At 44.7% G+C, this 26374-nt stretch overlaps 1 protein-coding gene across 2 annotated transcripts; it reads right to left on the reverse strand.

Annotated features, from left to right (window-relative positions):
* Positions 1–620: 620 nt before the first annotated feature.
* LOC144151311 (transcription initiation protein SPT3 homolog) lies at positions 621–24299 on the reverse strand. 2 transcript variants are annotated; one of them, XM_077682314.1, is made up of 6 exons: positions 24226–24299; positions 23333–23454; positions 18044–18199; positions 12988–13101; positions 4526–4601; positions 621–815 (listed from the first exon to the last, which is right to left on the reverse strand). In XM_077682314.1, the coding sequence occupies exons 1-5, from the start codon at positions 24275–24277 to the stop codon at positions 4557–4559; spliced, it is 489 nt and encodes a 162-aa protein (XP_077538440.1). In that variant the 5' UTR covers positions 24278–24299; the 3' UTR covers positions 621–815; positions 4526–4556. The 2 variants fall into 2 exon arrangements, with proteins under 2 accessions (XP_077538440.1, XP_077538441.1); XM_077682315.1 differs by lacking the exon at positions 621–815 and adding an exon at positions 1306–1436.
* Positions 24300–26374: the final 2075 nt, after the last annotated feature.

Genomic DNA, 26374 nt, shown 5'->3' on the forward strand with positions numbered 1-26374 from the left:
CAAGCTGAGCTCTTCGCAACTCAACCATTTGCCGTACATGCCATGGAGCACGACCGAAGTGGCCGCACCTTTGCCGAAGCGACCCGCCAGTAGGACTTCGGTCTCCAAGCACACCCACAAGACAGCTGCTGACCTGCAAATCATGCTGTTTTCGTTGAAGCGAACCTTGAATTCACCAAACAATTCGCTGACAACCAGTTCGGTTTCGTTCGCACGGTTTGCGAGCACCTGTGGTTTCAGTCAAATTTACGCAATGCTCCGGCACGTGTAATCCAGTGTCTAATGTTGGTGCGTCTAGTGCCACACCAACGAAATATAAATAGCGATGTGCAAGTTCACATCGATGAACTTGTGTGCATTGTGAATATTGTGCATCGATGTGAACTTGCACATCGATGCACAATAAACATTCAACTGCTCCTGTGAAGGCACATTTCACTTTCGTGTTGTGCCGATTCCTATGAAAGAGAGATCAACCACATTTTTCTTTTTTAAAAGCTTCTTTCTCGCAGCAAGCACAAGGATAATCAATTTGTTCTGCAGCCGCACCCTCGCCTCTGTGTTCCAACCAGCATAGCCAGCGAACCCAGAAGCTATAACAGAGACAAGAGTTGTACATAAATTGTTATTTTTAGAATTGGAAAAAACGCGATGACATGATATCATGATGCAATGTTTTGCTTTGGTGGATGGAAGACATGCAGATTTGCTATAGTGCCCCAGCCAACTTGGGCACCACTTGAGTGAAATCAGAAAATGAAGTTTAGGCTGCTCGAGAGAGGTCTTGCACCACTAGACATCTGTAGATGCGGCACCTGAAAAAAACAAAGAAAGAAAGAAACAAGTAAAGCAGGTCAGAGCCGGCTAGAGTGAAGAATGTGACCTGTAAGAAACTGGCAGCCCAACAACAAAGAAAGATGGTTGGAAACTAGCTTTTTGGGCACTCCAGCAGAGATAAGTAGATGTAGCCTTAGAACTTCTCAATCCTTTGTTATGCTAAAGGTATAATTTGAAAACAGTGCAAACATACTGGACTGACAGTTGTTTCCTAAAGCTGCGAACATTGCTAGCCCATTTTTGTGCGTGAACACGCACTGTACTAACTCAATACTTTCTCTGAAAAAGTGCGTGAAGCAGCGCTTTTTGCACAGATATACTGACTTACGGTTTGAGGGAAATTCAGATGCAAACAGTGAATCTTTCAGCATGGAGGTATATTGGGCCCCCCATTTCCCAGTCCCCCACAGTTTGCGTGTTAACTAGGATGAGATTTGGCATAATAGTGGTACAATTTGGTTTCCAAGCCTACTGCTACAGACCCACCTGTGTCAGGGAGTATTTTTGGACAGCTTGCAGAGTATTGCAGACTGGCAAATTGTGACCTGGTATGGCTTAAAAATAAACGGCCTGGTCCAGCCAATGTGGGCTCACAAAACCTGTCAACAAAATCACGTGACCGTGTTGTTGTGAGTAAGATATCAAACAAGTCTTCATGATGGGGAGAACGTGGCTGTACAGGTCAACCGGAGATGCAGCCTGGCTGTGCTGCAAATACTGCGCAATGGCCACACAACAATAATTATGCATGTGGGGTACCAAGTGAAAGCGGGAACATGAAGCCAGCAAAGCCAGACAAAATTACTTGAAAAATGATTAAGTTCTGTCGAACCAAAATCACATCCTTTGGGAGTGCCCCCAATACATCCAAATTAAAAAAAAAATACACTAGAGAGTGGCTGACCTCACCTAGAAGAGAAAAGGAGCAACGTAACCTGACTGACTTCATTCAGAAAGCCGTCAGAAGAAGCCTAGGCCGAGGCCTCTGAATAAAATATGATTTCTTTCTCTCTCTCAGCCATACAAGTAACACTGCACGCTACGTTGATAACAGAAGACGAGACTTTTAGGATGTCTACGTCGAGTTCACAATAGAAAAAAACGCGGCCCACTGGAGCCGTCGTTCCACGAAAACGCAGGGCTAGCTCCACGAGGCGAGACAATTTTGCATTATACAGTGGAGTATAGTAATTTCGCGGAGTATAGTAATTATCAGCCATTTTTTTACCAGAAAAAAACCCAAGAAACGTTTAAACGCTTTTAAACACTAAAAACATAACTATCAGTGTGTGAATATCAAATCAACATTCAGGTAATACGATAAAAAAAATAGAGGCCCCACTACAAATGCCCAGTCACATTTCTTGGTGGCGGCTTTGGATGGCGGACACCAGTCACACAAACGAGATCCTGTGATGAAATTGAGACCCTGCCTGAAAGTGGCTGGCAGTCGCTACTGTTTCATCTGTTTTCCTCAATATCTGGATTATTTGCTAGAATTTTGTGAAAAAAATTGGTATTATTCCTCAGCCAACGCACGGCAACACTGGATTTCGGACACCTTAGATTCGACACGTTCCTAACCATACCAAAGGGCACTCCACAGGGGTCGATAGTATCCCCACTTTTCTTCAACATAAGCATGAGAGACTTACCCCCTCTACTAAAAACCACCCCAAACCTACACCATGCTACATACATGGACGAACTAACACTCTGGGTCTCCACTGGATCCCTGAGCAACCAGCAGGATGCACTTCAAGCAGCCATCCAGGTGACCTAACAATACCTGCAAGCCTGAGGACTCGAGTGTGCCCAGGAAAAATTTGCCCTTTTGATGTGCAAAAGAACTTATTTTATTTTATAAAAAACATCCACATCCAATACCAGATACAGCGTCCAACACTTACGCATATCCTAGGCCTCAGCATGCCGAAAGATGGCTCAGGTGCCCAGACTATCCTTCCCTTGCAACGGACTCTCAACAAACTCATGCACCTCACCCGCAGAGTTTCTAATCAACGATTTGGGCTACAATAAACTGACACCCTGCGCATCACTTGCGCTATCCTCATTAGCCGGGTTATGTATGGGACACTGTACTTGGCCCTCAAACCTGCGGACAAGAAAAAAATAAATATCGCCATACGTCAAGCCTACAAGGCCACCCTTGGACTACCTTCAAAAACAGTCACGAGAAAACTTCTACAGCTCGGTGTCCATAATACATGGGAGGAAGTGGACAAAGCTCATTGCCTCTCCCAATTCACGCGGCTGAAGCTCATGCCAATTGGCACGGCTACACCTACCCGGCTTGGCTATAAGCCTCCCTTAAAATAAGAACAGCAGCAATGCATCCGTCTAGCCATCCTACACTCCATCAAAGTATCATTCATGCCTAGAAATATTCACCCCATCTATAACAAGGCATGCCGAGAAGCCTGGATACCAGGTATTATAAAACATTTTGCGAACTTCCCCTTTCATCAATAATACATGGATGCCTCTCCATACACCCAATGACCTGCCCACGCCGAGAGCGTCACCGACGCCAATGGTGCAGAACTGAAGGCCGCTGCAGTTCCCACGACATACACTGAGGCAGCAGAAGAACTTGTCATCGCTTTGGTTGCCACCACTCGGAACAAATACCTTACTGTAATGACCGACTCCCAAGCCACCTGCCACAGCTTCCTGTTAGGTCACATACCGTATTTACTCGATTCTAAGCACCCCCTTTTTTTCACGATCGCGATGCCTAAAGTGAGGGGGGGGGGGGCGTGCTTAGATTCGAAAACACTCCCCCCTTTCCTATTTTCGCGGCCGCATCTCGACGAGACGGGCGCAAGAGAAAAAGGTTTATTTGGCAGACATTTAAAAGAAAAATAGGTACAGACATTGAACCCACCGCTTACGTCTGATCCTCAGCAACCCTCACTACCATTCGAGTCCGCCGTGCCGCTTAGGCCAGTGGACTTCTTTTGTTGCGCCAAAGTGGTTTGTAATTGAAAACTTGGCCCCAGCTTCAACACGCGCCCGCTTCCACGAGTCTCAAATCCACCTTGCGATGGTTGCTAAGAAAAGGGGGTACTTAGATTCGTATGCAAACTTTACGTCCATCTAACCAGAGCCGAGGCGACTGCACTTCACCATGCCATGCACCCTGCCCTTTACTACGCTACCTGTAATTTCTGTCCCTAACCTGGCACCCTGTACCACGTGGTATGGGAGTGTCGGAAAACCCCATCGTTTAATCCCAACCCTCACCCAACCTATGCCTGCCCACTGGCCAGCACCGACCTCTCAATCCAGCGTAGACTGGTGGAGAGGGTCAGGACAACAAGAGCGGGTCGGCACTTCCTGCGCTAGAGGGGGCCGCCACCAAGCGAGCACACAACCATCAGTGCCTGGATCTCGTCTCAATAAAGTTTTTCACTCACTCACTCGTTGTTATCGGGACAAAGCAGTATTTTAATGAAAGAAATTTCAATCTGTCTTCGTGGCTCCTTGAGGGCATGGCCAGAAATAATGGGGGAAGATAAGGCAGTGCCAGTATGGCATGCACTGTAGGCTTGTCAGGATTACCTCACAAGATGTTGTGGGGGGCAGGTGCCTCCCCACCCACTTGATTTTCCCACCACTTAGACACTGACCTCTTGCAATATGTAAAAACAAAGCAAATACCTACAAGCAGGTCACCTAAGCCTTGATGCTCATCTTCAGCAGCTGAGAAGACGTTTGCAAGGCCCCTGCATCTGTAGCTTCTGTGTGAACACAAAAACACATTACCAATGAGAAAAAGGAATTACGGGGCAATCTGACATGGATAGGTGTGCAAACATGCTTCATTTGGTTCAATTTCAATCAACACAGAGCATACCCAAACCGACCTCACTTGTTCACTTTAATGTGTGTGCATGCAACAGTTCTCTTTCAGTGCCTATTGCTCTTTCCTCCCATAGGTGCAGTGCCCCTTCCTCCTTTCGTGCCACTTCTGAACGCAGAAGCCCGAACGTAGACACCTGTGCCCCGAGGCACGTCTGAGACCTCGGCCACACTCCACTCCTGCACAGAAATGGCGGGCGCCAACATAACATGCCCCCTTTCTTAGCTACTATAGGCTCCGTGCAGTCAAGTTTGCCGAGCGAGCGCAGCGCCATCTACCGCGCCTCCGCGCAACACTGGGTAGGCCGAGCCTCACCATCCTGGCCAGCCGCCTGCTTTACACACTGTGCCCGCGCCCTTGCAAAGGCGTCTATCAAGTGGTTAGGTGCGCTATAAGTGGCTTTAGTTTGTGGGATACGCTGCAATGGCAACAGGATGGAGTGTTATCGACTGAGAGGCGTTAAAAGAAACAAAGCCCAGAAGGAAAGCTACCGCCTTCGCTGCCCTGAATCGTCCGAGTTGGGAAGGCTGGTCACAGCCTCACAGGCGGGACATGTCTCCGTGAAATTTTTAGAAAATACAACGGCGATGACTACCACGCAGATTACATGCTGCTGTCAAAGTAAAGTATATCGGTTTGCCAGCTGTTAATAGTCGTAAGCTTACAATAAATTGGTTGGTTTCTCTGCATCGTGCATGCGTCTTCCGCGGCGTTTATAATGAAAATTCATGCGGCACGTAACACTCAGCCGTATTTTAATTGTAAGAGAACTAATTGATGGCTGCAACATCTCACCCCTTTTTTGGAAAAAATATGATTGTTTTTAAACAAAGTAGCGCCATTTGTTTGCAAATAAGCTGTCAAGAAGTCGAAATACCTACGTCAGTACAAGATATAAAAGCAATGCATGTGGGATTTTTGCACTGCAAATAAATGCTGTTCAATAAAACAAAGTTGTTTTAACGGGGCTCACAACAGCAACATCAGAGAACAATAAAAAATAAACGGAGTTTATGATTATTCTAATATTTGGAGGCCCTGCTTACCCTGTAAAAAGAAAGAGGTAGTCTTAAATCGTTCACAGGCATTTCCTGGCGGGCTTGCAGCGAAACCCGTGTACGTTGTGAATGTATTCACGGAAAAGGAGACGGAAGGCACAGAGGTTGAGTCTTCCTTTCGCTCATGAGGCGATACTGCTTGACCTCGTACGCGGAGCAAGAAAACGTGCTCGCTCCGTGATATCGGGGTGGGACGAACTGGCACCAGCGGAAACGAACTGTCAGGGGCGAGGAGCAGGACACATTCTGGGAATGTTTGGCGATAATTCAAGCCATGAATTGAAAATCGTCGTCAGGTTCGTTTCCCTGCCACAGCGGCCGCTTTTCCGATAAAGGCGAAAAGCGAAAACGCCCGTGTGTTCGAGATTCCGGAAACGTGAAAGATCCCCAGGTAGTCAAAATTAATCCCGATCCCTCCACTACGACGCGCCTCATAGCCTGTCTGGCGTCGGCGGGTTGAACCGCACAATAAATCAGTCGAAAATCACCGCCAGTTCGTTCGCAGTTCTCGATGCTTCGCACCCGCCTGATACACATTGGAGCCCGCGTATTTAAGGTAATTATACTTGCTTTGAAGTCAATGCTCTAGCACGTAGCGCAGCGTACAGACCGCACTACACCCAAACAATCGATCCTGTGAGACGGAGCACCGTACTCGCAAAACCACGGTGGTCCGATTTCAAGAATACAAACAAAACGGCTTCTCTCCAATGCTGTGAACAGCTAATTAATTTGTGCTTTCTAGCTGAAACACAAATTCACTGGAAAAAAACAATGTGGAAACGTGAAAACGTGCTCACGAAATGCTCCACCTGGTTCTGGCTATGCTGGGAAGTCAATATCGCTTGACCCCTTCCTCCGTACGCGTAGTCAACAGTTCAGTCCTTCAGTCTATTTCTAGCCCGGTGCGGTAGAATTACTGCCGTATGTTTTAGTTAATATAAAAGTTAAAAATTGCGTATTCTACATTTCATCCGGTGCCGCCAATCAGGAGCGCAACCGAAACACGAGCACGCTGGCGAGCGGCGGCCGACTCAGTATTTTTCTTTCTCCCCGATGGCGGCGCTGGGTGTCGCGGCTCAGTGTCGCCCTCTGTTCACTGCACGGCGCCTATAGTACTATTTTGTTGTTTGCGCCTGCTCGGTGCTTTTAGGAGGTCTCCACTTCTTCATGCTTAAAGGGGCCATGCAGACAAAATACAAATTTGTTTTATTCGAAAGGTCTGGTGTTTTATAGTGCCCCCAGTGCTTGTATGGCAGCAAACAATGCTTTATTCACTGACTGAGAAATTAAACAATTTAGGGAAGAATTTCAATTCTTCCACTAAATCGTATGTTCCGTGACATCTGAAATGATATATACGGGCCAAGTACTTAAAGGGTTTAGTACGTATGCTGACTACGGTGCCAGCGAACGGTGGAACACCTTGCTTACCGTCAGTCCTCCTAGATGGCGCCACAATACTGCTCGGGGCCACTGTACGCCCTCGCTTTGTTTTTCACCGGATTTATGCCTGAAAGTTTTGTTACGGTAGATAGGAATAGTTTCGTGAAACATTGGGTATACTCGACAAACAGAGTCACAGAAGACAATGTCACTTAGAAAATGTTGGCCAGTGTAAGCTCAACGTGCCAGACGGCTGTGCAGACATAACAGGCATAGTGCACTGGTGCTTCGACGCTTACGTGCACATTCGTAACTTCTATTGTTTACCCCACCATTGTTACAGATATAAAAGGAATATGCATTAAATCTAATCGTAAATACAGTAGTAGACTCTCGATAATTCAAACTGATAATTCATCCTTTCGGGTTTTTCAAACAAAATTCAAATTTTTGGTTGCCCCGCTATTCTTTCAATATATAATTAAAGCCACTTGATTCAAACTCTGTCATTCGGTTAATTCGTACTTTTTGCGTATTCATACCGGAAAATATCTACTGCTTTCCCGCAAATATTTGAAACTTTGCATGCTTATATAATCATAACAGTCCAAAAATGAAAAATAAGCGCCTCAAGCCTTCTAGGAAAAAGGCGTTGCTAGTAAACAAACGTTCGAAACGAAGCACAGGTATGGTAGACCGTAATGTTTCTCAGCTTTCTAGCCTTATTTACCGTTTCTGCGTTGAGAATTGGAAGAAAAAAAGAATGAACAGGCCTCAAAAAACTTCTAAACATGATTGACAGCCTACACTTGTCGAAGCAGTCAAAACCATGCGGGCCACTGTCGCAAGAACAAAAAGAAAACCGCGCCACCACGCAATCACGTGTTGTGTGTCAGAAAAAAAAAAAAATATGACACGGCGGTAAGGTGGCTAGAATGGGGAGGTGTGAGTACCGGCGGCGGAAACGTGACTCCAAAGCGCGCAGATGCCACGGGCGGCGCTGTTGACCAAGGCGCGGTAGGGCGCGGTAAGGCGCGCAGCTGGAATGAGCGCGCCGCCGGCATCGCGTCGGCTGCATTTCTACCAGTTTCTACCATCAAGGGGGAAACGAACCCGTTGCGGTATGGCGAGCTTTCTGGAAGAGTAAAGGAGAATATTTATCACTAAAAAAATTTTATGAGCCCATTTCATTACACCCATGAAATTTAGTTTTACGGGAACAGTTCGCATTGCATGCAGTTTCAAAAGCACGTTTGCACATTACGTGAAGTGGCTCCGGCTTCTATTAAAAAAAACTTGGAGTTGTATAATGCATGTGCACTGACACCGCCCGGTGCCTTGCATTTCGCTTCCCTCGAAATACGGCCGCCGTCCTCTAGATCGGCACTACGGCATGGGCCTGCAAACTGTCAATAACTGAAGGCGTCTCGGAGTACACCGCGCTTTCTTCTACCCTTAACAAACCGCTATACCGCATGCAGTTGTCCCGCTCACATCAGAAATGATAGCAGACATTGAAGCAACGCATCTGGTCTCGTTATGAAATTGTTTATTTACAATGAAAAGAAAAACGGTTTATTTACATGTGAAGATACAAATTTAATTATATTTACAGGTGCCCATTAGCACCTGTATATAAGAAACACACAAAAAGCATTTACCGCTGAAAAGAAAACAAGAACTATTCACCGGGGAAGAACTATTTGCAGGTGAAGAAGAAACAAAAAAAATCATTAACAGGTGAAAAAAAAAAACAAAAAGATATGTTCATAGTAGGGATACTAAAAGAAGATATGAAGTAGGAAAAACTATTTTAGGTGAAGAAAAACAAACTACTGACAGGTGATGAAGAAACAAAAAGTATTTACAGGTAAAGAGAGAACAAAAGTATATTTATTGGGGGAAAAGAAAAAGTATTAACAGCGGAGCTGTTGTACAAGCCGTAAGTTCGCCGTAGCAGAAAATAGATACCAAGAAAATGCCGAGCCCTCGTGAGCGCGTGCCTCGCGGCGACCACCGAGCGCCTTCGGCACGGGAAGTGGCTTTAGTTAAAAAAAAAAAAAAAAACAGCTCTGTCCTCAAGTCCTACCGCCCATGTAAAAAGAAACAAACAAAAAAACTTCAGCGCTAATGCGGAAGTTCCCGCCACCGCTGCCTCGAGAATTGATGAGAAGAGCACGGTACGTGGAAGTCTACAATGCTGAGGATGACTTTGCATCTGCCACTCGCCGCGAAGACGACGGCATCTTCGATGCTTAGGACTATATAGCTCCCAAACAATGCAACTAAACAATGATACTAAAAACTTAACTATGCGTCCGGCAATGCCCAACTACAAGAGCTTTGTCATTCAAGTATTGCGCGTGAATGCAAGCTTCCCTGAATTGTTGTACAAAAAAAAAATTGTAAAATTCAGCCTGCATCGTGCAACGTTTCACTGCATTCAGTTTCTTCTCATTACCTTGCTAGTTCACACCTTAAGTAGAAACTGTATCCTCCTAAGGCAATAAAACCGTATAGCCTGAAGCTCAGGGCAGCAGAATGGTCTCGGCAGCCAATCTGCGGCACATCACCCATTGACTATAATTTCTGCCGCGGCTTTAGCATGCAAACGTGCTACGCTGAATGCGCAAGTTAGTTTGTTTTCTCCGTTTGCTCCGTCTGCTTCTTTGCTGTCGGCAGCATCGCACCCCGAACAAATGCCCGAACGGGAGAACGACGCGAGACAGTCCACAACGCACGACGAAGCTGGCCAAGGCGAGGGCAGGGAGAGCGCGGGCAGGACGGCGCGGCCGGCTGCGGCTACCGCGCCTCGACGGGCAGCGCCACATTTTCCCTGGTGTCATCTGCGCGCAAGGGAGTCACGCGCGGCCGAAGGAAGGCGCCGCGGTACTCACACCTCCCCATTCTAGCCACCTTAACGGCGGTTCTGAGACTGACGCAAACGGCATTCAGCTTGTGGACCTTACGCCTCCGCTTTCCGTATATTTTGTGCAGATAGGGTTTAAAAACGCTTATTAATTAAATAAATGTTACTAAAATCAAAGCCTAATCATAATGTGCGCTGTCACCTTGCTCAGAGTGATATATATGAGAACTTCTGATAATTCAAACTTTGGATAATTCGAACGAAATCCTGGGGTCCCCTTGAGTTTGAATTATCGCGAGTTGACTGTAGCTCGTTCTGCAAGCTTATAAGCCCTGCTTAACTTGCATTTGCTTTTTCCAGCCTCAGTCAATCGCATAGCTGCCCATAATGCATCATGGCTTCTAGTGCGGGAAATGAGCTAGTGGGTCACATGGCCATTCTCTTCTTATTTGGCCAAATTATATTGCTTATTTGAGTGAAGTTTGCGTTCATCCCACCATTACCGCAATTACCCCACCATTACATTAGCCCATTACTACCATTACTCCCCACCTCCACCCCACCATTCTTACTGCTATAACAATAAGAATGGTGGGGTAAACAGTGCACGTTACAAACGAACATGTAAACATTGAAGCAGTTAGTGCGGCACTTTGTTGGCTGACACTGCCTAACACAGCCATCGGACGCATTGGACTTGTCTGACACAACACTCACCAACTGACATAAGCAGCACAGCCACTTACATGACTATGTTTGTTGAGTCATATCGTATTTTCGCTTGTATAACCCGCCCCTGCATATAACTTGCACCCCACTTTCCGTCGACGAATAAAAAAATATAAATCCCCGGGTATTGTACTCATATCTTATACATAAAACGATGAACCAAAGCTACTACTCAAGCAACATTACACATTTGTTTATGCAAATTAACTTACCTAGCTTACTACGTAACTGGATGATTTGCCGCATAATTTTTTCAGGTTCATATATTGTTGAGCTGTGTGTGCAAAATAAGCACTGTCAATGGGATAACAGTGGCTTAGTCGCTATTACTGCAGTAGGGGCATTACGGCTCTACGCGCATTGCGGTGAATTTGCACCAAAGGAAATACCTCGCATATAATCCGCACCTCTACTTCACCACTGAAATTTTCGCATTTTAGGTGCGGGTTATACGCGCAAAAATGCGGTATCTTATGTTTTAGGAAATGATTACTATCTACCCTAATAAAAGTATGGCAGGTATAGAAGTCTGTCCAGAAGCAAAGTGCAAACACTGGTACTTCAATGGTATTTCAGCACCCTCTATAAAAGTGGGCGATAAACAAAGCAACCAAACGGCCATCTGTGAGATGGTAACAGCCCTGGTGAGCAGGACAATCTGTAGTTTTAAGGCCCTCCCCTGGATGTGTCATTGCCGACGTCACGAAGCACACGATTTAGCGGAAGAATTGAAATTTTGGCTTAAAATGTTCATTTTCTCAGTGAATAAACCGTCGTTTGCTGCCGGACAAGTGCTGATGGCCCTCTAAAACACCAAACCTTTCGAATAAAACAAACTTGCATTTTGTCTGCATAGTAAATTTCAGAAAAATTCTAAAGTGTACGATAACTGTTTGAGTCTAGTGGCCAATGGACCCGCCAATGCATCGTCTAGCCAGAAGATTCTATGAAATGTCCTGAAAAGGAAAAATCAAGGTGACGAAAACAAAGGTGCAGCAGGAGGGCAGCAGTGGCACATGGATGAAGAGTGGTCACATGGCGAAGTCACGTGAGTGGAAAGAAGACTGGAGGGTATGCAACCGCAAGGTTTTGGTTTGTTGCTGCTTGTCTGGGTCCTGACCCAGAAGTCACCGGTGACGGAAGCTTGGCTTTAAGGTAAATGTGTCAACCGAGCAAGCCACACAACCTCCGTAGTCATCCAAGGGAGCGCCATTATCCTCCAGCAAAAAAGATGGCGGAGAAGAGACCGAGCTCTGAAGGTACTATACATCAGCAGCGTGTGCTGAAGGCCGTCTGCAGTCGCCCGAGGAACACCACTGTGCCCAACAGACGTCGCCTAAGCCATGTGAGGGGTCCTCAAAGGTGAATGATTGACATATTAAGACATGCCTTGTCATTTATGCAGGTGCAGTACGTGTCTAGACACTTGGGGACAGTCTGGTGGACTCAGTGTTTCAAAACAGTTGTGTACGAGGGTAGCATATAGCTTTAGGTTAAACTTGTCATTTTGTGTTTCGTGGTGTGTACAGTAATTAGGCCTGATTGTTTGTTTGTTTGTTTGGAGCTGTTCATCTCTATGATTGCATGAGTGAATGTGTAGCGGCATCATCATCAGTAATGCAGAGGATGACGCATACAGAACACGATGGCCTTTGCGCTGCTCGGCCACACTCTACGGGCGCTCTCTGATTCTCGGGCCCATGTTGTCGTCCCCACGCAACTCTGCATAAATGCAGGCCCTGCCGCACCGTCACATCGGCTGCCTCCATAATTGGTGACCCGGACATTGGCAGCATGGAGCCCCGCTGGCCGCCTACAAATGTTTTCCAATGAAAGGCGTGCCCGTCCATCTCTGACGCACCAGGTAAGAGGCCAGGCATCTAGACACATGACAATAACGTTGCAATGCCCAGTTTGCCCTTCTACACAAGGCTGAGCATCCGTTGCTTTAGGTGAGATGGCCGGTAGGAAATTAAGAGCGATAGGCCTCCGCCCAATTACACAGGAGAAGATGAGAAACAAACAAACAAAAAAAAATGCTGAGAGGTTAACTAGGCTTAGAGCCTAGTTGCTACCCTACACTGGGGGAGTGCTTTGCAGGAGTGAAATAGAGGGCAGCCCGAAAACGGGAACATGGAAAGAGAAGCATGCGCACACTCATACTCTTTTTGTCAGGCAATGACACCAGGCTCTGGAAATGTGATGGGGGACACGATACATACTCCAAAGCTGGCCATGGGTCCATTCCAAGTCCAGTATCGTTGCATGGCCTCCATTATCTCATCCGGTGTGATACACTCATACTCGAGGAAAACGCCCGTGTCGTTGCTGCCATCCTAGAGGAAGGAAGAAGCTCCTTTAAAGCAACGGACTCGTTTTTGAAGCGCAACAATAATGGTGGGCTCATGCAGCTTGTCAGCTTATGCGTGTGTAGCTCGCTTGTGCTTTTAATGGATAAAAGGCCCGCTAACATCACAGGTGCCCCAAGCTGGCTACACATTGGCGCTATGGCAAGAACCCAGAGCAAACTTCTCAGCAATGGTGCTAAGTCTTTGTCTTTTCATCTCATTGCACAACCGAAGAATGAAGAAATCCCGAGTAAATTGGCAGGTAAGCATCTTCACCACTACATTTTTCTTCTGTCTATTTTAGAAAAAGAATTAATACTTGTTTACTTATCTGCGAACCACATGAACAAATGCTAAAAAAGGAAGGCTTTATTATTACCAAGCTAAAAAAATTTTAGCTTTCAGCCAATGCTACAGCATTAGCCACTAGCTATAGCCATTATTCATTCCTTTGTAGTATGAGTTAAAGTGGTTATGGGTGATAGGGAAAAAACGATGTTCTTGAGGTGTTATGAAGAAAGAAAAAATAATCACAGTTCACGAGAGTGCTGGTTTGTGCCTGTTGGCAGGACACTGCCAAAGTTTGATAGTGCTAACGCAAGTAAGGATGAAGCGAGAGGACACACACGGGCCGCTGCTTCCAACAGTTTAGGAGGTTTCGCACGCGTCATAATACGTACTTAAACGCATGACACCTGACCCAGAAAGTCAAGCCATTTCTTTGCAATGGCCACAGATGCAGTGCTGACAAAAGGCAAAAGATAGCGGTCTTACCACATGTACACAAACTCGATTGTAGGGTTTAAATGTACACAAACTCTCTTACAATAGGATACATGTGCGGTTAAAGGTAGGGGTTGTGTTTTCTGCACCAAATAAACTGAGGAAGCTTTGCAGTCTGACAAACCCTAGCCGGTCTAAAACCCTATGTGCAATAAAAAGCACAAAAATAGTTTTGTAGGTTGCGCAGAAGTCCTCGAGTAGAGCCTTCTGTTATCTTGCAAGAAAAAGTATATAATGCTCAGTATATATCGGTATATATGGGCCAAAAGTATATATCGGTTGCCTCAATGAACTGAAAACCTCAGCGAACACAGCAAGATTGTAGAGAAAGGCTTAGCGGGATGGCTGGTGTTGCACTGCAAGCAATGTGGTTGCGACCCGCTGTTTGACGAGTGTGAAATTGTCGCTGAACACAAAGATCAGCTGACGCACGAAATAATAGCGGCTTAGTTTGTGTTATTCGAAAAATTTCGTGTTTTAGTGCCCCCAGTGCTTGTCCGAATGGAACAATGCTTTATTCACTGAGACATTAATAAATTTAAGTTAAACTTTTGATTTTTCCGCTAAATCGTGCATTTTCGTGGTCTGCAATGACATCACACGAACCGACCGCTCTGCAGCCGATAGGGAAGCCTTGTTTACTGTTGGTGAACCTAGATGGCACCACCATACCGTGGCGAGCCGTTTTCTGCTTGGGTTTATTTTTGACCGTATTTAAACCTGCCTTGTTTTTGTTCAAGGAGAAAATAATCCTTTCGTGAAATATATGGCTCGCTTGACAAATATATGGTAACGTAAGACACCGTCGCTTGTGCTAGTCGGCCAGTGTCGTATAAAACTATCCCAAAGCCCCGTTCCCCTGTGCAGCTAAACCAAGCATAGTGCGCGCAGTACCAACAGCAGTACGCATCGGTACTTCTATGTTTACGTGTGCTTTCATAACTTCCACTGTCTGCCCCACCATTCTTACTGATACAAAAAGAATGTGCCCTAAATTTAAGCGCAAATAGCTCGTTCGGGAAGCCTATAAGCTCTGCCTAAGTTGCGTTTGCTTTTGCCGCCCTTCGCCAATCGCAGAGCTGGCTGGTACTATGACATCAGTTCTGTTGCGGGAAATCAGCTAGTGGGTCGCATGGCCATTCTCTTCTTTCCTAATTATACAGCTTATTTGAGTGAAGTTTACATTAAAAGTGGTGTGTGTCAGCATGATTCTAACGAAGCAATCTTTTGAATGAACCGAACTTGTGTTTTCTCAGCTTGACTTTCCAGGTCGGGTGTCACACATTTAGATATGTATTATGACGTGTACCAATTTCACATGTATAGTATATCGGAAACCTTCTAAGATTATTAAACAAAGTGTTGGAAGCAGTGCCCTGTGTGTATCCTCTCACTTCTTGTTTGTGTTAGCACTATTCACCTCTTGCAACCACAGTTCTTCAAGGCCAATAAGCAAATACACGTCTTTGAGCAGGGTGTGTGAAGTGTACACACACCCTGGCAGTTGTTCATGACTGACCTGGTGTCTTCTCCTCTTCCGAGCTTTACAAGTAAACTAAACATCTGACTTCTGCAAAATAGTGTACAACGCTTGAGCTGAACTACACAATGAAGCCAGAAACAAGGGTTCAAAGCCATGTCTTAAGTTGTAGCTGTAGCCATAGATCTTCTTTTAAACATGCCCAGTTTTCAACCTTACTGAAGAATACACAGGTGCCGAAAACATGGTTGAAAGTAGCAGCAAGCACAACAAACAAGGTGCCACTTCTAACTGAACATTATTTTTTGAGGAAAGCTTGTACTGACAGAGTAAGAACATATGACGCCAGCTTTGATGCCCGTTCCAGAAAGTCAGCCTTTACCTCTGGTAAGGCAATAGAAAATTCACTGATATGCTTGTCACCTGCCTTTTCAATAAAGTACAGTAATCCCTCATTATAACGAAATCACTTTACTCGAAATATCGCTTTATTCGAAATTTATTCTGGTCCCAACCCAAACGCATGCATTTTAGGCCGCATTCTTCGCAGCGAACGAAGAGCTTGACGCGCTTAGAGCGAAGTGCCGAGCGGAAGCATCGGCGAGCGGCGGCGACCCAGCGGTTCAGGCTCTTAACATGGCGGGTCAACGCAAGCTGGTGTTTCCCCGGCGATTTTCTCGCGCTGATCATGCGCTCGATTCCCACCACCCGACTTCAGACAAACGGTCGAAATGTGTGGTAAGGTCACTGAATTTCGTTTCTAGGTAAACAATGTCGTGGACGTGAAGGTGCGCGAACACCGACACACTCGAACCGTACAATTAGCAGTGTCGTCGACAACGGGCGCCAAGAACTTCACGGCTTTAAACCTCGGCAAAAAAATGGCCCCGTGATCATTCAAAGCCCCTAGTGCAAAACCAGTCAGCTTTCAGATTGTGCTGTGTACCCACAATGAGCTGTCAATATTTTTTTTTTCGATCTCAAAAAACACAGCCTCAGACTCGAGCCATGGCATTTGCGGCGCATTCCATCGCGAAACACTCGTGGCGTTGTTACTCCCGCACGCCCCCCTATAAAAGTGGCCAGTGCCATGGCCGCTTTTATGGGCGGTGACCACAGCCTATGCAATGCTTGGTCAAATTGGAGAAAGGGTTGCTCGCGCTCGGCAAGAAATTGAAACACCCAAAGCTCACTGCCCTTTTGCACATGAATAAAGTTTTGCTTCACTGAATACATTGTGCTTTGACTTCTAGCAGCTGTGGCGCAAGCAAAGCTCGAATGCTTCAGCTTTTCTGCAGTGGCCGCCTATATCGAAATACCGCTTATAACGAAATATTTAGCCGCCCCGCTGACTTCGTTATAACGAGGGATTACTGTACGCTTCTACAATTTCCCGTTCTAGCATATCACTGGCCCTGTGCAGAATCCTGGTCTTCTCCCACAATGGAGTGCATTGGCACCTTTTGCAGTGCTCAGACATGTGGCCCCCAGCACTGTTTCAGGGGCGAAGCCCCTTAGGAGTTCGGGCTGTCGGCGTCTCATGTCGTCGTCGTAATCATTGTCATTGTAGTCATGGCACTAAAACACTGGCGCACTCGTTTACACCTCGCGCTACAGTGTAACGCGTAAAAAAAAAAAAAAACATCGGGGCACTTGTTTATGTCTCGAGCTAGACTGTTTCGTAACGCGTTATAAAGCTTCGTGCTTCAGAAAAGAGACTTTTACAGCAAAACTGTATACCTCGGTTTCATTCTCGGTATACCAACGGTTTCATCCCCATTGGCAAAAACGCCAAGGCGTTAAGAATACACTCGTACACTGCATGTTTCACCCCTCCCCAGTTTTCATGTGAGTGGAGACGGCCCGGGATGTTTTTTTATCATCCAATTACGTGCACGGGTTCAGTCATAGTAACAATGTCATTGTCTGGCCTTTGTAAATTCTGCTGCAGCTCATGGAGGTAACATACAGTACACTACAACTTTGTTGCAGTCAGTGTACCGTGCCACATGCTTCTTACTGTACCATAGAAGTGTGTTTTATCAAAAAGGCAGGTGACAATTTTTGCAGTGAGCCATCTATTGCCCTATCAGAGAGACAAGCTGGCTCTATGGAAAAGAGAGCAGAGCTGATGTCAAGTGTTCACTATCTATAAACAAAGATTTTTTTTCCAGAAAAAAAAAAGTTCAGTTGGAAGTGGCGCCTTGCCTGTCGTGCTTGTTTCTTTTTCATCCATATTCTCTGTGCCTTTGCCTCTTTCAAGTGTGTCAAACCAAACTGCCCACATTAAGCTGTTGGTAGTCCTACTGAACTTTATCACCAGTTGTTCATGTTCAATGCTTACACATTCTGACATCACTTTCCTTTCTCCTGTGTCACGTTTTTTCAAGCTCTTGAACGGCTCATCCCTTTTTTCTAACCGTACACTGAAACACCAGGAATGACATCCCACTGGTTTTACATGTGGTTTGACGCTGTTTCTGTATGGTCAATTTAGCAATAATTTATCTGATCGTTGCTGTTATTTTTGTGTGGAGGAGGATCATAGTTCCTGGTTGAGATCCTGCTCTTGGTTTCTTGCTTCAAGCTGCTCGACCGCTTATCATGCCCATTAAGTCCACAAGTCTGCAAAAAGTTCTGAAACCACAAGCCTTTCGGGTACTGCACCTTCGACATTGAGCTCTCAGCCGTGGGCCCCGCTGGCTTGTCCTGGGGGTCGAATAGCTGGCCAGGGTTGCCAGCCAGGCTCGGCACGGACCAGGACATTGGGTCGCTCGGATCGTCCTTTCGCTCCTTCTTGATGAGTAGGCACAAGTCCACAATCTGCACAACGGCACAGTCCAAGTCAAGCCAAGAAGGAGGGATAAAAGCGAAATTTGCCGCAATTCACACTTCACTACCCCTATTAGCCCCTGCTCCTGGTGGTGGTGACAGCAGTGTGCCATGGTATGGGTAGCATGTCCGTACCAACAAAATTTTGTGATAGACTGTGATGCATGGTTTTCTGCATATGCACATATGAATGTTATGGAATTCTCATCAGAGCTAATGAAAATTAGGATACCAATTCTGCTTCTCACAGGAGGCTCCAGGACTACATAGACCCGCAGGGGAACTTTAGGATGCCTCACCGGCTGACCAAGCATGGCCAAGCGGTTCTTCACCGCGTGCAGCTATATGTCGCTTACACAAGCCATTTTTGCTTCAACCTGCAACAGGTCACTTCCTCTCCCTCTGCACTTTTTGTGACATGCATGAGGACTTGAACCACGTAACACTTGACTGTGCGTGGTATACAGTACCTAGGATGTCTGTTCTTGTGTCCCTGGGCCAGCTGCTTTCTAGAAGACTAACAGAGATAGTCATTTAATAATGCTAGCACAATGTTCAGTGCAGCCTTTAAAATGGGAAATAAACAAATAATGCATATGAGTAATGCAGAAAAGTAGTTGTGATACAATTTCTCATAAAATTAGTTCTTTAATTAAGCTGCCTGGTGGGCGGGAGTGAACATGAGCTTTTTGAAGTAGACAATGCACTGGCACTTTCTGCCTATTAGAATGCACCATCCAAACACTACTATATATCTGGACTGTTGTCATCAAAAATTTAGCCATGGAAAAAAAAAAAGTAAAAGACAAAGAAAAAACACCTCAACAGAGCACTTGAAGGAACACTGGAGTGAATTAGTTCAGGTATTATTTGGGGTTGCACTGTGCAGCTTAAAGGGACACTTAAGTGGTTTGTAGACATGTGGGATTACTTGTGGAAAGTATAGTCTGGAGTCCCTAGGCCATGTTTTGACCCACCTCGGTGCATTTACGTGACTTTATTTAGTAGAAAAATCAATTCGAAAGTGTTGTCATCGTCTCTGCATCCTCCTTGTCAGTTTCGTATGATATTTCGTATGACGCTCAAATTAGATGGCTTGGCTTGACTGTGCTATGCCCTGGCTCACAAACCATCCAACGGAGTCAATTGGCCGACTGCCGGCAGGTCGTCACAATCCATTTACTCAGTTAAAACAATGCCACGACATGATTAGTGACTGAAAGAATGTGTCTTTAATTTGTTAGTTTATAGGCTGTATCAAGCTTAGTAAAGTCTATGAAGTCAAAGTTGCTCCACACAAGTGCACACGCGACACTTCACTGACTGGTACACTAGTAGAAAATCTAAGGCCAATTAGAAGAGGGAGAAAAGTGAGAGAAGTTAATACAAGTACTAAGGAATTAAAATAAACCGAGAATTATATTGTAAGGCGTAAAACCAAGGTGTGGTAAGCACTTTTTGCGGTGGGTGAACTACCACAGCAGTCAGCAGCCTGACCACAAATTTTTGATCGCTTTTGCTGCCTAAGGAATGCAGTCGCTAGAGATGAGATATGAGCGAAAATTTGGGGGGCACTTACTGCACAAGCGCTATTCAAGAGATAGTCACCTAAGCTGCTGGGAATGCTGAAAATAATAATAATAATAAAAAAAAATGAACAGGCTACACGATATATTCGTTATACACCGAAGCTGTTTAGCAAATCGTAATTTTGAATGTCCACAGTTAAAAATACCAAGAAATTGCTGAGCGCACGCATGTGAATGCGGGCCTCACGGCGACCGCCCGGTGGTTAACAAAACCACGGAAGTTCGATTTCCAGCTGCAGTGGCCACATTTCTGATGGAGGCGAAAAGCAAAAATGCCCATGTGTTCGAGATTTCGCCGCATGTTAAAGATCACCAGGTGGTCAAATTAATCCGGAGCCCTACACTACGGCCCGCCTCATCGCCTGCATTGTGTAGGCGCGTTAAACTCTACAATCAAATCACATCAATCAGTTAACAAAACCACGAAAATGCCGAGCGCTTGTTTGTGTGTGCCTCGCAGCGACGTCCCAGCGCCTCTGGCGCACGTTTGTCAGGCCAAGAGACTTAGGGAGATTTGCCAAAATTGGCCAAGGAAAAGAAAGAAAAATTAAACCCTTCCAGTGTTTGACGTAGACAGGGTACACTTCCTCGGAACGAAAAAGAGTCCAGTGTTTGCCGTAATCGTGGCAACACTTGCTCGGAACAAGAAAGACACATCATAGTGTACGGCCCTCCAAGGAGATGTCCAGTGATTATCACTTCCAAAAAAATGAAAGAAGCTCACACTTATAGTAACACTGAAGAAGTAAAAGTCGATGTGGCAGCGAAGAAAAAGCAAGTCGGCTGCAATCGTGGACTTAAACTGTCATGATGATCGCGAAGGTTGCATACAGCTTCGCTATTTTTGCCCACAACAGCACTGTGGCTATGGCCGAGTGGTTTGAAGCACTAGCTGAATTGTTTTGCAATTAGCAAGTTCGAATTCCCAATGGGACTTCTTTGTTGGTTGATAGTTTTGTATTTAGGTAACGTTTTCCATACTAAATTCACCATTTTGTAAGCTGCAACCTTCATTGCTCCATGAGCGAGTTGACAGACTGCGTGCTGACTGACATGGCGAGTTCTCGTCGGCTTGGCGTTGCCATATGCACTGACTGCTTGCAGGCACAGTACCACATCAGCAGACTCTTGGCCTGGTGTAAACACGCCTCTCACAATAGAGGCACGAGCCAGGCAAGCTCCAAAGGTGGGGGCGAAACGCCTCACAGTTGAGCGTCTCCGATAACGCGGAGAGCGTTCAGCCACTGTGCATGCCTCGGCAAGTGAACGTTATGGTTCTAAGGAGTGCTGGCAGGCTTACCCGACACATTCTACAGCCGACAACATGGCAGAAACGCGGTATGCCAATTTCTGATATATCGAGAATGCCCAACCAACGATAACATCGGATGCCGAGAATGTCGTTTCACAGAACCGAAACCGGAACTGCTTTGAATTGCTATCTTAGGCATCGTCCAATCACATGTCTCGAATGCTTGTCACTGCTGTTAGTTGTTGCAGCGGCCGCAAATGTTGCATGGTATTATTCCTTCTTTCAGGCTTTATAAATTAAATACTGCTTTATCAACCACATAAATAATGAAAAGTGTGTTTATTTGAGCCAGTCTATGCCATGCAAATGAAAACAGAAGTTTGACCAATTGCTTTCAGTATCCCTTTCAACAGAGTAATCAATTTTTTTGCTATTCTGCAGGACTATAGACACTTAGTTAATCTGTAATGGGCGGCTGACAAGAATACGCTTTGTGCAACTCGCAGCCACTACCCCACGATGACATCACACTCGTTTGTAATGTGGTTTCATGCTATCTCAGTCTCCGAAATTAGCATTTTCACCCATTTCATAGTTTAAATTCGGACCATTTGTTTGTTCATGCACCCATCCTACTGATTAGACATGCCTAAAACCGGCTAAATTTAGCCCTGTGAATGTGTCAGTGTGCTGTCATAGCTGACATTGATAGTGAATTGGTACGGAGGATTTTTCAAGGAAAACAAAACTTTCAGACACACTTGCTTCATTAAAATATGTGCGCAAATTGACCAAAAAAAATTCAGAGTATGGCCTATACATTTGAGACTTCAAACTGGTATGGTAATTTAAGCAATGTTCACAGCTGACTTCAGTACCTTTTTTATAAGCACTAATAAATACTGCGGAAATCCCCCAAGAGTTTGGAGCATGCAACGTATGCTCTGAGTTTTTTTGGGCAACTTATGCACAATTCTGCATAACAAAAGCAATTCCAAAAGGGTAATTTCTTGTCAACATCCTCCTCCCCCAATGTGGTGTTTTGACAACACACTTCCAAATATTGGTGACCCTTATCAGACTACAAGCAAGTACGTACAGTCTAACCCACTTATAACAATTTTGAAGTGCCACAAAAAAGTCATTGTTGTAACCAGTAATTGTTATAACAGGGTTCGGCAGAAAAAGTTACTTCTTTAAAGCATTTAGTGGTTTTCACCCAATATTTACAAAATGAAAATGTAACTGCATGACCGGCCACCCAGACTAAGCCATGCGTGGGCCAACTGACTCTACAGAGCCCCTAGAAAAGACCACCGTCCTTCACATAGGAGGAAGTCCCTGCATAAAGTCTTTGACTTTGTTTTATTTCTTTTTAAATATTGGCAGATTGCATGTTACTAAAGTGGCATTGTTTTCTGCCTTTTTTAACACTGGTGATCACCAGTAGCCTAGAGGATCCCCTTTACTCTGCCGTAGCTTTATTTTAATCTAGACAGGGTTGAAGAGCTGCCCCCTGCCTGTCTTATTGCCTGGGCCAGCTGGCAGCAGGAGATAAGAGGGGCAGTCAGGAGGTCTCTTCCTTCAGGGATAGCGTGGCTACATAAAAGGCTCCAACTTTTTCTGAGTGCTCGAAAGATAGGAGATGCCACAACTTATTTCATGTTTAAAGTCGTGCCTGGTCACACACAATGCACCCATGATCTCTCACAGATCTTCAAATACTATATTTTACACGGGTTCATACCGTCAGGGTCAATTGTTATAACCAATAAGGAAAATGACCACTGTAATAAGCGGTTTATTTTAACATACAACATACAGCAAAGTTGACGGTGCCATGACTCTTCATTGTTATATCCAATACATATAACCGGTATTGTTCTAAGTGGGTTGGACTGTACACCCTATACAAACTGTGCATGAGCAAACCACGATATAGGCTAACATCAACCCTCTTAGGGCGTGTGTTTTGAACTGCCTTGCAGTGAAAACATTACTTGTGGAGATACATAGTGCATCTTCAAATGCAAGCTATTTGAAGACTGCATTAAGGGTGTGTAACAAGTGTATGCTTTACTCAGATAAATGTTACACATAACCGTGTTTATAGCAAAGTTGATTGAGTTGACAAATTTGCAAGTAAGTGTCCGAGGAAAGAAGCCTTGCAACAACCTTCTCCGGCCCTAATGTTTTTTTTTTTTTTTGGGGGGGGGGGGAGGGGGGGCAGAGGGGGGGAGTGTATAACAGTGGCTGACTGAGCTCACAAAAGCGCAACCTCACCTGAGCAACAGTCTCAAAGGCCATGTAGTTGAAGACCTCCACAGCCGAAGGAGACAGCCTTGACTCGCTCTGAATGTCCTGTAGCAGCCATTCCTTGAACCGCGCTACCTTGTTCTTGCGACCTGAACAGCACAAAAATGAACCAATCAGATCAACTGCCACGCAAAAGAAAAAAGGAAGAAAAGAGACACCATAGGAACGAAAATTGGGCACACGCAAAACAAACCAAAAAAGCCATGAAACTTGTAACCACAGAGATGTAACAAATTGAAATGCCTTCAGTGAAAACCAGCCACTAGTGCGACGTCAGATTAGATCGATCCCGCTACATAAGCTTACAGATAGCGCGAAAAATGTTCTAAATAAATAAGTAGAAAAATTCCTACTTTGGTACACAGAAGACATGCATTTAAAAATGCTAACCTTCTGTCTGTAATGCCAAGAAATTTCCACCACAATCTGATTAATTCGATGCACCCCCTCGATAATGTGTAGTGGCCGAGTCCAAAAGGCATTCCAGACTGCCGAGGTACTACCCAAGTTTCTTACAAACTGTATAGAAATTAGTTTCCTAAGAAAAACTCGATTTGTTATACGACTGACAAAGCCTGGCCCACAAATTTTGAAAAAACATGAGGAACGTGTCCAAGTTTAGAAGCTTCAAGGGCCCTTGAAAGCTTTTCCAAAAACAAACAGCTTCAGAGGCTACTAGAAGACTGTGCAAAACATAAATGAATTGATTACAGCTTGCTCCAAATTTCAACAAACGTAATTTGTGGTTACCACAGCTAAAGATGCAATGCCTTGTGTTCAGTGCCCACATTTCACTCAAACAAACATGCTAGTGCAACGATCAGACAAGTACTGAAACAATGTTATCTTTGGCCTCTTACAGAAAGAAGATGCTCTTGCAGAACAGTAGTCCATGTACTGGGCTCGGTCCATGTATCTTGTGCGGGCATCAGCTCTCTGCACGGGAAGCACGATGGGGAGAACCAAGCAAAAAGATCAGAAGGATGAAGAACAAAAGAGAGGGGTGGGGAAGACAGACAGTTCTTGCAACACCATCAGGATAACGAAACTTTCAGCTGCGTTCCCAGCTCACAAGATGACGGCAAATACCGAGTTCTGTTCCCCTCCAGTGAAATCTTGGAAGTGGCATTTTAGCTTGCAATGGAGTCCGGATAACCTAAACTAATTGAATTTAGGTAATTATTATACTGAAAAGTTTTAAAATGTTACCTAAGCTCCTCAGCTAGCTCCTTGTCACAAAAAATTTTGTCATGCAAGTGAGGACTGTGAATTTCATTAAGACCACTGACACTGGATAAGTTAATGATGAGAGGTGACTAGCCCTATTAAAAAAGCTTTAGGGTGAGCAAAAATTAAAAGCCCTAAGCATGAGCTTGATCTGATAGTTTTTAAAGTAAAGCTTGCTACCCCTGCAATGCAAAAACGCACTGCACGAAAACCAACTTTACACAATAGGAGGGCACATAATGATGATGATGATGAAATGCAAAGCTTTTTTTGGAAAAGAAAAAAAAATGGTTCCTGCAGTTGGAATTGAACTTGGCTCCCTGGCGATACCAACTGTAAAAGGTCTGCTAGCTGGGATAGTTGGAAAGACATACAGTGTAACCTCGTTACAACAGCTCTGCTTACAACAGATATTTGGATACAAAATACTGATTTGCAATGTTTGGTTCATATTCCTATCTGTGTCATTGATTAAACTTATTTTACTGCAGATTCTGTTACAACATACATTCGGATATAACAGACTGGTTTTAAAGGTTTCGAGGTTCGTTTCTGCACCTTTAAAGTGGACTTTTCAAATTCAGACAAACTTTCATTTCATACATTAGCAGTATCTGTGTTTCTGATTTACAATGGTGATCAAAGAAAAAAAAAAACTTTTAAAACAACTGATATAATTGAAAATTAGCATAAGTGAAATGTTTTGCTTTCCAAAGCTGAGGCTGTTAAGTGCATGCAGTCATGCACTTGCCGTATATGTAAGTGTAATGTCCTGGCAGTCAAGTGATAAGATTTAAAATTTAACATGTTAGTGCAACAAATCAGACATTTATTTATGGAAGTTACCATAGGTGAAACAAAAAATTTATGCCCTCATTCAATAAAGACGGCTAAATTTCCAAGCTTAGCAACAAGACCTTTATTTGCACTTTGCTTACATCCATGTGGAGACAATGGAAACGTCGGTGTAGGTTGAAGAAGTGAAAGAGCTGTAATAACGGTGTGAGTGAATGAAAAGATGGAGAGGGAGCCAGACAACAGGAGTGCAGCAAATGCAACAAGACTCATACACGTGATTTTGTGATGTGCTTCATAGCATCGCAGTAAAATAAAACCACCGGAAAACCCAAGTCATCCTGAAGGTTTGTCAGCCTTACATATCAAACCTGTTCCAGTAGTAAATGAATCTTGAGAAATGACCAGCATACTTTTACTGTATTTTTTACCAGTTGAAAAGTCTGAACTTTTTATAACAGACTTCATCCATTATTCTATCAAAGTATGTAGCAACAGTATTTGGATTGTGCATACTTCTTCTACAGCATACTGAGATCGCGGTCACTATCATGGTCTGTTGTAACGAGGTTATACTGTATTCTTGGATGAAACCAGCGCGAACTTAAACAAGGACAAAGGAAGTGGAACACAAAGACAGCCGCTGGTCGAAGCAGTGGCAGTTAAAGCAGTTTGGATTTTGGACTCTTGACTCAGGTTGCATGAGAGAAAGCTTCATGTTTTAACCATCTTTCTCTTAATTAATGGGGTACTGACACAAAATTTCAAAGCTGAAATAACTATGTAAAGTGTTTCCTTTAGATATGGAGATAACTCCCACGAAGTTTCAATCATAACTGTTAAGCATAACATATTTTAAATAAATTTTAATCTTTGTGCACGGCAGAAAGCTCGCAGCCGGTACCCTTTCGTCATCGGCATCAGCATGACGCCATTTGCTCCTCGCCCCAAACTGCCATCAGGGTTCCTATGGTGTAGCCAAACCAC

This window comes from Haemaphysalis longicornis, unplaced genomic scaffold (genome assembly GCF_048455015.1).
Source record: "Haemaphysalis longicornis isolate Haplotype H1 unplaced genomic scaffold, Haemaphysalis longicornis Haplotype H1 scaffold_898, whole genome shotgun sequence".
In the NCBI taxonomy this organism is placed as follows: domain Eukaryota; kingdom Metazoa; phylum Arthropoda; class Arachnida; order Ixodida; family Ixodidae; genus Haemaphysalis; species Haemaphysalis longicornis.

Excerpts from the sequence above, each read along its gene's own strand:
- LOC144151311 (XM_077682314.1), bottom strand. The coding sequence starts at position 24,277 with ATGGACCGAGCCCAGTACATGGACTACTGTTCTGCAAGAGCATCTTCT. Across the intron at positions 13,102-18,043 it reads CTGAGAGCTCAATGTCGAAG|GATGGCAGCAACGACACGGG; the intron begins GTGCAGTACCCG and ends TCCTTCCTCTAG. Across the intron at positions 4,602-12,987 it reads GACCCATGGCCAGCTTTGGA|AAGCTACAGATGCAGGGGCC; the intron begins GTATGTATCGTG and ends GTGTTCACACAG.